Below are 13,042 nucleotides of genomic sequence, written 5' to 3'. Positions count from 1 at the left end.
CCAAACTCTTCTCTGAAGCCATTGCTTTGCCACTGAAAAGTCAAGACTTATGCAGGTCACTCAGGGAATTCCAAAGCCCATAAGCTATAAAGACCCAGTTCTCCAAACTAGCAGAAATAGCCTAACCTCTTCCCCAGCTCAGTTGCCATAAATAAAGGGGCACAAAGGATTGGATGGGATGACCACTGCTTACTTGCTAGATGGCACCCAGGCTATCTTGGATTGGGGTGCTAGAGCATGCCCTGCTGGGTCCTCAGTATCCAGCTGAAATCGGTAGTGAACGTGGAAACAAGAAAGTCATAAGAAAGGTTTGGAAAGCCCATGAGAGACAACCCAAGCCGTTTTATGGGCACTTGGATGCTGGAATTGTTTGTAGGTTTCTGTGAAGCCCTCTCAGTGGAAACTTTCTAAGTGCAAATTCAGTTATTAATTTTTCCTTTATATACCCCAATATGAACATTTAGAATTTACTTGATTTTTTTTTCTTTGCAGATTAAAAGAAAAATACAATGTCTAATGGTTATGAAGACCACATGGCTGAAGATTGCAGGGATGATATTGGGAGAACGAATTTAATTGTCAACTACCTCCCTCAGAACATGACCCAGGATGAGCTTCGAAGTCTGTTCAGCAGTATTGGTGAAGTTGAATCTGCAAAACTTATTCGGGATAAAGTAGCAGGTAAAGAAACTGTTCTTGTATAAAGGGTATTCTTGACCATCCCTCTAGGAATGTATTTTTGGTATGGGCAAGCCATTCAGCTCTCTTGAGTCTCAGTGTCCCCATCCATCCAGTGGGAGTAATGGTTCTTACATCAAAGGGGTTTTTCAGAGGTCTTGGAACCTACTGGTAAAGCCCTCCATATACAAGACACCCTGCATTCTGAGTACTTGGTTTCAGTGACTGTGGAGACTTAATGGAAAGACCAAGTGCTACAAAGCACCTCTTACTGTTTTTTAATCCCTCGGAAGGAGCAGCGTTTTTGTTTTTTTTTTTTGTTTGTTTGAGAAGTTCTTATCTTCCGCCTCCTGTTCCTCTCTGCTCTGCATTGTCAGAGGGGCTGTCCACTGGTCCACTCAGAGCTGTGGCACTGTGATTCCCTACACTGAGAACTGATTCAAAACTAAAGTCATTTTATTGTGAAAAATTTCAAGTGTATATAAACAATTGAGAGAATAATGTATTGCACCCCATATGTCCCTTGTCCTGCTTCAGCTTCAACATTTTGCCAGTAATGTGAAGATACTCATCCCTAGAATTTCCCTGCAGAAGGGGTCCAGCTGCTGGGCAGAGCTACTACAGTATAGGAATTAGGTCATCAGATAGGAGCACTGGACCTGAAAGCCTTTTATTTATTTATTTTATAAAGTATTTTTATTGAGGTATCTTCACTCACCATACCGTCAATCCGAAGTATACAATCAGTGGCTCGCAATATCATCGCATAGTTGTGTATTCACCACTATGATAGTTTTTAGAACGTTTGCATCACTCCAGAATAAGAAAGAGAGAGAAAGAGAAAAAACCCATACCCCTTAACCCTTCCTCTCATTGAACACTCATATTGCAGTCTACCAATTTTTTTTACCCTTATCCCCTCCTATTTATTTATTTATTTTTTGGTCCTTATTTTTTTTACTCATTTGCCCATAGCCTGGATAAAGGGCACATCAGTCACGAGGTTTTCACAAACACACAGTCACACTGTAAAAGCTTTATAGTTGTACAGTTGTCTTTAAGAATCAAGGCTACTGGAATATGGTTCAACAGCTTCAGGTATTTCTTTCTAGCTATTCTAATACAGTAAAAACTAAAAAGAGATGTCTATACAATGCATAAGAATAATCTCCAGAATAACCTCTCAACTCTGTTTGAAATCTCTCAGCCACTGAATCTTAATTTTGCCTCATTTCTCTCTTCTTCTTTTGGTCAAGAAGACTTTCTCAATCCCATGATGCCTGGTCATGGTTCATCCCCGGGAGTCATGTCCCAAGTAGGGGGAAAGAAAGAGAGTTCACCTACCAAGTTGGCTTGAGGGAGAGGCCACATCTGAGCAACAAAAGAAATTCTCTGGGGGTGATTCTTTTTTCTTTTTTTTTTTTTTTTTACCTTTTTTATTGTATAATATAACATACATGCAAAGTAAAGAAAGAAAAAAGCAATAGTTTTGAAAGCTCTCTTCAACAAGTGGTTACAGGACAGGTCCTAGAGTTTGTCATGGACTATCATACCATCCTCTCAGATTTTTCCTTCTAGCTGCTCCAGAATATAGGAGGCTAGAAGGAATAAATATTTTTTTATCAAAATCTACTTTTTTTTTGAAAAATAACATATATACAGAAAAACAATAAATTTCAATGCTCAATACAACAATTAATTATAGAACAGATTTCAGAGTTTGGTAAGGGTTACAATTCCACAATTTTAGGTTTTTACTTCTAGTTGCTCTAACTAAAGCAACTACTTTTTACTTTTAGTTGCTGGCGACTAAAAGAAATACCAGTTTAATGATTCAGCAGTCATATTCGTTTGTTAAACCCTACCTTCTCTGTATAACTCCACTATCACCTTTGATCCCTCTGTCCCACTCTTTAGGGGTATTTGGACTATGGCCATTCTAACTTTTTCATGTTTAAAGGGACTGTCAGTAATATGGGGTAGGGAGATGGAAATAGCTGATGTTCTGGAGAGGTTGGGCCCTCTTGGTTTCAGAACTTATCTGGTCCAGGGACCCATCTGGAGGTTGTAGGTTGCTGGAAAGTTGCTCTAGTGCATGGAACCCTTGTAGAATCTTAAATATTGCCCTAGGTGTTCTTTAGGATTGGCTGGAATGGTTTGGGTTGAGGTTTAGCAAGTTATGATAGGTAGCAACATGCAAGTGAAGCTTGTATTAAAGTGGTGTCTAGAGTAGCTTCTCAACTCTATTTGAACTCTCTCAGCCACTGATATTTTGTAATTACACTTCTTTTTACACCTAGGGCTTTATCTGAGATTTCTACAAAGGTTCCATGTGCTATGATTACTTTCCAGAAATCTTCAGCCTCCAGATGGGTTCATTTAAAAACCCAAACACGGGAAGCCTGGAATGAGAATGAGGGCTTATAATTCTGTATAGCTTAATGTAATGCCTGGATACATCCCAGGATACGTTGAGTAGATAATTAAAAAGTATTGGCAAAGTCCCTTGAGGGATGGGAGAAAAAATCTGGAAATATTAAACTTTACCATCAGGAAGTCCCCTGATACTATTGTAGACATTAGGGACTCCCAAGTCAATAGGTCAAGCCCTTGATCTTGAGGCTTGCTCTTGTGAAGCTTATTTACGTAGCAGAGAAGCTTAATTTATCTATAGCTATGCCTGAGAGTTACTTCCAGAAGACCTCTTTTGTTGCTCAGATGTGGCCTCACTCTAGTCCAACTCTGCAAGTAAAATCATTACCCTCACCCCTACACAGACATGACATTCAGGGGCGAAAGTCTTGTTGGCAGCATGGAATATGACTCCCAGGAATGAGCCTGGCCCTAGCACTGTGGGATCCATAATGCCTTCCTGACCAAAAGGAGGAAAAGAATTGTAACAAATAAGGTATCAATGGCTGAGAGAGTTCAAATAAAGTTGAGAGGCCACTCTGGAGGCTACTCTTAGCAAACTTCATCTAGATAGTGCTATTTATCATGGTTTGCCAAACCTCAACCAAAACCATTTCTGCCAACCCTGAAGAACACCTAGGGCTTTAATCTGAGATTTCTACAAAGGTTTCATGCACTGTGATTACTTTCCAGAAACCTTCAACCTCCAGATGGGTTCCAAAGACAGGTAAATTCTTAAACCCAAAGGGGCCAGCCTCTCCAGAACATCCATTAGTTCCATCCCTCTGTCCCAAATTATTGACAGCCCCTTCTAACATGAAAAAGTTAGAATGGGCATATCCCCAAATGCCATTCTTTAAAGATTGGAAGAAAAATCAAAGGGAAGGTGGAGTTATAACAGAGAAGATAAGATTTAACAAATGAGTATAACTGCTGAATCATTATATTGATATTTCTTTTAGTCTTGGAGCAGCTAGAAGGAAAAACCTAAAATTGTGGAATTGCAACCCATACCCAAATCTGAAATCTGTTCGACAACTAATTGTTGCAGTGTGCTTTGAAATTTATTGCTTTTTTGTATATATGTTATTTTTCACAATTTTTTAAAAAGCAGGCTTAGCTTCTCCTTTGCAGGAATAAGTTTCATAGGGGCGAGTCCCAAGGTCGAGGGCTTGGCCTATTAAATTGGTTATCCCCACTGCTTACGAAAATATCACTTATATGGGGAAGTTTAATATTTCCTCCTCCTCCCCAGTCCCTCAAGGGGACTTTGCAAATACTTTTTTATTTTCTTCCCAAATTACTCTGGGATGTATCAGGGCATCACACTAACCTGTACAAACCAACAAAATCTCACTCCCTATTAAAGAGTTCATGTAATTATGGTGTTCAAATTAACTGACCATACAAGGTATGCTAGCAAAAATATAAATTTTGCACCAGATAAACATCTCTTGTTTTGAGCTAACATGGAAGTTGAAGTTTTAAAATATAGGCCATATCATCCTTTACCCTCTATTCTGATTTACCTTAGTCCTATCTTGATCAGCTTCATTCATATCTCCAGTCAAAGTCTGACCACATTTTCAGCTTTTTAAACAGTTGCTCTCTGGGGTAATGCTGACTTTCATAGCTTAAGAGCTCTAACTTTGAGTCTCAGATGTCACACAAATACTTAAAGTTGGGGAACAGCTAGGCTACACACAGATAGTTCAGCATCTCAGAATTTAGAAATAACAGTTCCAACTCCAGAATAGATGTGACTGCTGTAAGAGCTTACAATCTAGAAACCTTTACTACAGTAGGCCTTAATTTGATAAACTGTGCTCTCAAATTCAATTCTCTGAGTTTTTATATTATAGTTAATCCCTATGAGTGAGGCATGTTATTGTTTTTTTGTTTCTGACATTTCATTCAGCACACTATCCTCAAGGTTCATTAACCTAGATGCATACCTCACAACTTCATTCCTTCTTGCTGCTGCTCAGTAGTCCATTGTATGTATGCACCACAGTTTCCCTTCTATTCCTTAGTTGATGTACCCTTTGGCTACCTCCATCCATTGCAAATCAATAATGCGGTCACCATACCACCCCTGTGGAAATATCCATGTGTCCCCGCTCTCACTTCCTTCAGGTATACAGTTAGAAACAGGGTTGTAGGATCATATGGCAGCCCCACCCTTAGCCTCCTGTGGAACCACCACACTGTCCTCCAGAGGGTCTGTACCACTCTGCTTCCCTATCAACAGTGAATAGGTGCATCTCTCTCTCCACATTTTCTCCAGCACTTGTATCTCTCCGTTCATTTTTAAACGATTTTATTCACACATCATACAATCCAACGGAAGTAAAAACCAATGGTTCCTCGTATACTCACATAGCCATGTCTTCACCACCACAGTCTATATGAGGACATTTCCTTTTCTTCCACAAAGAATCCCGTACATCTCCCGAAAACTTAATTTTGGCATATTGCCTTTGTTACATTCGGTGGAAGTGTATTACAATGTTACTGTCAACTTAGACCTTAGTTTGCCTTGATTCTATTTTTTCCTGTGTACCATTCCATTTTCAGTAGCTTGCAACGTTGACATTCATTTGTTCTCCCTCATGCAAAAAAAGTTCTTATGTTTGTACATTTAATCACCATTATTATTCACTCTAGGTATCACTGAGTTATACCATCTCAGTCTTTATCCTCTGTCTTTCCTTCTGGTGTCACACCCAGGCCCCTAGCTCTCCTCTCTTCAACCATACTCACATTCTGCTTTGTTCAGCATACCTACATTATTGTGTTACAGTCAGATAGTATTGTGTTATCCATTTCTGAACCTTTATCATCAGTCCTGTTGAACATTCTGTACTCCTTCAGTCCCAAATGCCCAATTTCTACCTTCTTTCTAATTCTTGATTAACCTGGGTTCTTAACTTGAACTCTCAAAGTTCATTATTAACATTAGTTCATATCAGTGAGGCCATACAGTATGGTCTTTTTTGTTTCTGGCTAATTTCATTCAGCATAATGTCCTCAATGTTCAACCACATTGCATGCTTCATGACTTGATTTTGTCTTACAGCTGCATATTCCGTGGTATGTCCATACCACAGCTTGTTTAGCCACTTGTCCATTAAGGGACATTTGAGCTGTTTCCATCTCTTAGCAGTTGTGGATAACGCTGCTCTAAACATCGGTGTGCAAATGTCCATTTCTCTTTTAATTTTAAGACCCCTTCCAACTCTGAAATTTTGGGATTTAATAAATGTCTCCCAAATAAGAACTTTAGATAACATACAGAATTGAGGAGTGTTAGAATGTTCTAGAAGCTACACTCTTATCTCTCCTTTTCCAGGAAACGCTCCTAAATGAGAGTCCTTGCTCAGAGAGATTTTAAAACTCTCCTGTACAACTAAAAAGTCTTGCCTTTTTCCTTTGATTTTTTTGGTGGACGTGACTTTTCAGCCACTGATATTTCTGAACACTAAGAGTGCTGTTTTACAAGCATTCTCAGGTACCAGACTTCTTTGTCTGTTCTTTTGTTGTAGTTTTCAAAGGAATGTTAGCTATGTTTATAGAAACAGCTAGATTTGGTGAGATCAGTCTGGAATGAACTGGTTTTGAGAACCAGTGAGAACAGCAAAAGTGTAAAATGGAAATTATTTCAGTTCAAAAATAAGCTTAGTCTTATCTTTGGGAAATATGTAATTTGCTAAAAACTCAGGAATTATGGAGGAAATGGACCTGGGCTCAAATTTTAGCTCAGCTTCTTGCTAATATTTTACATCAAATGAAAGTAAATTTATGACAACACACCACATTATTATTTTTATTCCTCTACCACCGAAGTGTGAAAAGTTCCTCAGTGGCCAGTCTCTCCTCCATGACCTTAAATTTCACTGCCCTTTTTTCCTTTTATTACACCATTCTGCAGAACCCCAGTGGTGGGTCCAATGCGTCTGTGGAACTTTCAGACAGTCTTGCAACCAAGCAGACAAACCTGTCAAATCAGACCCCTAATCTAGCTCAATTTAACCTGTGGTTTCCCCACTCTGCACAACAGCTATTTCAATGTAGTTTCCTCCTTAGGTCTCTCACCACCCCCTTCACTCACAGATGATAACTGCCTCCTGTTTCACTGCAAAAATAACAGCTACCTCTGCCCTGGCTCACTTCCCTGGGATCCCTGGCTTCCCAGGAAGCTTAGACTGCCTAGTACCCACTTTCCCATCAGCATTTAAACATGCTCTAGGCTTTACTGTCTTTTAAAGAATCCTCTCAGGGTTTCAAGGCTTTCTCTAGCTCTGGGTTTCTCAGCCTCAGCACTTGTGGGTATTTGGGGCTGATAGACCCTTGTGGTGTCTATCCTGTGCATTATACCATGTTGAACAGCATCCCTGCCCTGTGCCCATTCCCCCATGGCACCCTCTGAGTTGTGACAACCAGAAATGTTCCAGACATTGCCAAGAATCTCCTGAGGGGTAGAATCACCCCCCAGTGAGAACCTTGCTCCAGCTGTTGTCCATCCTCTCTTCCCATTCGCAGAGCAGTCAAATGTACTGTCTTCATTTCCTTCCAGAAGCATCCTCTTCCCTTACCTTACATGAACCGCTTTCTTCCTACTCCTGGGGCTACTGACACTCTCACACCTCCTTCTTATACCGTAGCCTTTTTTCCTAAGCCTATACTTTGAGTGAACAGAGTCATTCTTAGCTTAAATTTACCATCAGTTTCCCATCTCTTTATGCCAGTATGTTCTTCTGAGCACCAAACCCCTCAGCACATAATAGTCAATGTATTCCAAAACTCACCTTGCAGTCTTCCTGCACGCATACTGCTTGCTTCCCTTTGTCCCCATGTCCCCACATGGCACCACTGCCCCCTCAGTGGCTCTGGTCAGAAATTTGCAGGACCTGAACTTAAATCCCTAGCAGATGTCTGTAGACATCTTTCTGGTTGTTTCTTGAGTCCATCTCCTTTCCCCCATTTCCCAGGCTACCCTCCTGGACCAGAACATCACAGTCTTTTGCCTGCATTGCTGTACTTGCCTCTTAACTGGCTGCCTTGATCCCATTCTTGCTCCCTCTAGACCATTCTCACTGCAGCGGAGGGATCTTTCAACAGTTCAAATGTGACCCTGTCACTCACCTGCTTTAAGACCCTCTGTTTCTGGGCCTCATTTGCTTTTGAATGCTTTCCGTTGCCCAACTCAGTCAACAGTAGGTGCTCCTTTTCTAAGTCCTGTGACAACGTAAGCCATCCTGCAGCAATGAGACTTCCCAACTGTACAGAAACAGGAACTTTCTTTTCCAATAGATTGATGTATTTTTTGGAGACAGGGACCTTATTAGCCTCTGCATTCCTAGACATAGCCATAGTTAGTGTTTGTTGAATGAATGAATGAATGGATCTGTGGATAGGGGGAGAAAGATCAGTCTAGAAGTTCATTGATTCAACAAATATTTATTGAGTGCCAACACCGGTGACTGAGGAAGGAGGGGCAGGGTGGTGGTTGGGGATGCCGGGAGTGCCTCATGTGCTGGGGTGATCTCTTCGCCTCAAGAGTCAGAATGTTTCTGGCTGGCCATCCCCCTCCTTAGACAGGAAGAGCATGGTGTTTGTGCTGACTGCTTACCAGTCCATCAGCAAACACTAACTAGATGCTGCCACTGGGCATCCATTTGAGCCACACAGTTCCCTCTTATGCAGCCCTTCTCTGTTCTTTGCCCTGGCATATGGTCTCTTTGTAAAGGGCCATCTGGCCCAGGGAGGCTCAGAAGGAGTCAGACTTCTTCCCCTCCCCACCCCCGAACTGTCTGCTGGCCACTTGATTCCAAGCCCTCAGCCCATTTGCTGTAGTTTTTCTTTTTACACAGAACTCTGGTCAGGATAAAGCTCACATTCCTGACTCCTGCCCCCAAGGCTCCTGAGGACCTGTCCATTTCATCCCCAGCCACTGTGTCCCCTACTCATCCACCTCTTGGCTGAACAGAGTTGCTTGCCATTTCCTAAACATATCCTGTTCTTGAGCTCTCGTGGTGTTTAATATGTGCCCTCTGCTGGGACGCCCTGTGTGAGACAAACAGGAAAAAAAAAATCTAAATTACCCTTAACCCCCACTACTACTGTTCACTTGTTGGTGCCTATCCTTCCAGACTTTTTTCTTTCTTTATTCCTAGTGGTGAACAATCATGTGCTTTTACAAAAATGGACTCATACCACTTAAGCCGTTGGGTGAGCTTTTCTTCTGTATGTGTGAACATTTTTCTTTGTCACTAAATGTAGCACTGTCCGACATCACCAGTAGTTACAGAGTATTCTGTGGCATTGATAGACACAGTTTACAACAGCCCTGGTAGACAGGTTGTTTCAGTTTTCCATATTATAAGCCAAATATTCCACTGGTTGGATTTGATATCTCATCATTGCCAGTTTAAGTGAAACTTAACATATAATCATTGTTGTAATTTACATTTTTAAAGTGACTAGTGGAGCTGATTTTGTCTGCAAGTATTTATTGACTGTCTGTGTTTCTTCTCTTGTGAAATACCCTTCTTGTCTTTTGCCCATTTTTTTCTTTGGGTTGTTTGCTGTTTCTTATTTATTCCCTAATTCACTCATTCCCTCTTCCTCCTCCCCCTACCAAGGCCCCATTTCTCTCCCTTGGTGAAGTCATCTTCCCTTGAGGCCCATAGATGTCTATAGAAAGAACTCACTTGTACCTACTGGCTCATATGGCAGAGGAGGGCCTTGTTCATGGGCTCTCATCTCCCTCAGCTGTGCACCAAAAAAAAATTTGAGGCTTTTCCAGTTTAGAGAAGTATAAAGGGATTAAACCATTATGTCTGATTAATTTGTCTGCGAAAGGAGTGAGAAAGAAATATGTTTGGAAATGCAGGAGCATTTGATTGTGCTTGCTCAAGGGGCTGCCTGACTGGGCATAAATAGTGCCTTCTATGTAAATAGAAGGTATATATACTCCTATTTCACTTCTAGGGAGACAAAGATTCTATGGAAATAATCAGTAGGCAAGAATGTGTGCCAGAATATTTACCTCTGTGGCTTATATTATGGAAAACTGAAATAACCTGTCTACCAGGGCTGTTGTAAACTGTGCCTGTCCATGCCACAGAATACTCTGTAACTACTGGTGATGCCGGACAGTGCTACATTTAGACCTGTAGGCCCCAGGCTACAAGACCTGTGCCTGGAGCTGTGAAGAGATGCAGGTGTTGGCCCTACCCAGACCCAGATCCAGGACTATGGAATGATGGAATCTCTGCATTTTTCCTGCCTGGAGGGTCAGAGAACCAGAGCCGAGAACCACCGCCTTATGGCCAGAAGGGGGCGCGCTTCCCGTAATTTAGGAAAGCTGGGGGACACTCGGCCTCTAGGACATAGCTTGACCTCAGACCCAGAGTTTATTCCTTTACCTTTCCCTTCACTCTTTCTTCCCATTCCTCCCCCCTCTCCTCTGTTTCTCCTTTTCCTTCTTTCTTTCCCCCACTCCCTACCATGATTTCCGTATCGCCTGTCCCAGGGATTCATCCTCTTATCCCTTCTGCAGCACTCACATGCAGGCTCTGGTATGGAATTTCTTACTGCTTTCTTGTTCATCCTTCCCTAATCTTGGGGTGTGAGTTTCAGTAAGGTAGGAAGTGCCCCCTGTTGTGATCCTCTTTGATCCCCCAGGCCTGACACAAACTGGCATGTAGTGGGCACTCAGACTGGGAGGAAGGCTGCAGGAGGAGCAGGATTGGGGAATGAGATGGCCATTTGAAGGAGTGAATCCCTGGGTGCAGTGGCAGTTCAGGAGTGCATGGCGTTCAAAAAGGTCACCCAGGGAGAGTGAGGCAGAGACAGGGAGTGTGTGGAGGGAGCACCAGAGAGATGGGAGGGGACGGGAAAACCTAGAGAATACGTGGGGCTGTTTTCCCCTGGTAAGAGGAGGAGGAGGAGGTGTGACAGAAAGGTCATTGGGGGCCAGTGGTGCCAAGAACAGAGGGACACACATCCTGAAACTGATGGCTTTGGTGAGCACGCTGCTGGCAAAGTCAGTGTCCACCCTGGGGAGGAAGGGGGAGAACTGCTGGAAACCTGGGCCAGGAAGGGGCCGTGTTTTATAGACTGATTGGAACCAGCTGCGGCTGAAGTCCTAGGAACAAAGCCTGAGGCATGCTGAGGACCTTGCCAAGATCCACGTGCTCAGGCTCAAACCTGTCTGCTTTTCCCTAGCAGCACTCAGGCCACCTGTGGTACCAGGAGCAAAGCAGATGAAATCCAGTGTTGGAATTGGCATTATAGGTGGAACAAATTGACAAGAAGGCCCAAATATGAACAGCACTGAACCAGAAAGAGGCCCAGGTCCTGGGTCCTGGCCGCAATGACAGATGGGGTAGAGAGCAGGTGTTTTGGACTTCAAAAGCTCAGCAAGACTTGAGTTATGGTCAGAAATCAAGTCATAGACATTTTGTAATCTCAGATTTAACGTTTGTTTCTGGGACCATTTGCAGTGACCCTTGAATTTCTGCCCTGGAACTGTTTGCAGTTTTCTGAGCAGCAGTTCAGACTCTGCCCCCCTGGGGAGCAGTCCTCTTAGCTTTGTGCTCTGGGTCCTCACTTTGTCCCAGGCCAAAAGCCCTGGAGTAGAGACAAATGGCAATAGTCTGCTTGAGGAGTCCCTGAGACTCAGGGTGTTTTGTTGAAAATATGGATCTGGAGGGTCAAATTTTGTTTGTGTTTCTTTAAAAAAGAAAGTGGCCTGTGCAGAAGAATTCCAAATAATTGATGTAGATACTCTGCCCAGAAGGAGGGGGCATGTTACTCTCCATCCCTTCAGTGTGGGCTGCGCCTGGCAACTTCCTTCTAAAGAGCAGTGTGGAAAGGGTGTAAAACGAGAAGGACTTTACAGTGGCGAAGCCTGAAGAACACCCCTTCTGCCTGGTGCTCAGGGTCAACATCAGTAATCATAAATCATGTCAGTTACACATACCGAGGTGAGAAGTCCCTTTGACTCCATGGTCTTGCCCCTAAGAACCCATTACTCTAATCTAATCATGAAACAAACAGTGGAGGGACATTCTGCTAGATGCCAACCAAACTGTCAGAGTCATTGAAAACAAGGGAAGTCTGAGGGACAGCCACAGCCCCAAGAAACCTAAGGGGACCCAAAGACTAAATATATTGTGGGATCCTGGAACAGAAAAAGGGTATTAGGAGAAAGCCAAAAAGACCTTTATAAAGTATGGGTTCACAAGATGCAGTCAATAGCACAGTCTTTATTTTGAATAACCTTTTTTAAATTATAAAAGTAGCATTTGTTCATTGCACATGTATCAGTATTGGTTCATTAATTGTGACTAATGTATCAAGCCAGTGTTACTAACAGGGAGCTGGGTGTGGGGTTTATGGGAACTAACTACTATTTCACAATTTTCTGCACATCTAAAACTGTTTTAAAAAGTAAAGTTTATAAAAATGAAAGAAAGGAAGTATCCAGTAGAGTTAGGGCTTTCCACTGGGCCCAATGTCTTGTATCTTTGAGGAGGGTCTGGGACCTGCTTGCAGCTGCACAGCTGAGAGCCTTGAGGACCTCCATCCACGTGACTCTGCCCCCCCCCCCCATGTATTTTGCCCATTATATTTGACTCCATGCTCCTTGTAGACTGGAGGACTGGAACAAAGCTCCCTGAGGGCACGACCTTTGTTGTATGCCCCGCACAGTGTGTGGCATGCAGGGAATACTTACTGACAGTGGGAGTGAACCAATGAGGAATGGGGTGTTGATTTTGTAGCTCTGAACTAGTCCATTCTCTTTTCTCCTTCTTTAGTGACGTATTTGACTAGACCTCTATAAGACCTCTGTGAACTCTGACCTTCAGAGATTTCTCTGGACCTCTCCAGAGCCTAGGAGCCCTTCCCCCTGCTATGCTATATCACTTCTATGGTGTCCAGT

General features: G+C 42.7%; 1 protein-coding gene across 1 annotated transcript in view; it reads left to right on the top strand.

Moving 5' to 3' along the window:
* The window catches only part of ELAVL1 (ELAV like RNA binding protein 1), a 40,724-nt gene that overhangs the window by 9,854 nt on the left and 17,828 nt on the right, over positions 1-13,042 (top strand). Inside the window, exon 2 of the mRNA XM_077121521.1 lies at positions 493-681. Within this exon, the coding sequence (XP_076977636.1) occupies positions 510-681 (172 nt within the window). The 5' untranslated portion in view covers positions 493-509. The remainder of the gene's footprint in view (positions 1-492; positions 682-13,042) is intronic.

Source organism: Tamandua tetradactyla, chromosome 11, assembly GCF_023851605.1.
Source record: "Tamandua tetradactyla isolate mTamTet1 chromosome 11, mTamTet1.pri, whole genome shotgun sequence".
NCBI classification, from domain to species: domain Eukaryota; kingdom Metazoa; phylum Chordata; class Mammalia; order Pilosa; family Myrmecophagidae; genus Tamandua; species Tamandua tetradactyla.
Note: the sequence above shows the minus strand (reverse complement) of the source record. Positions and strands in the feature narration are given on the sequence as shown.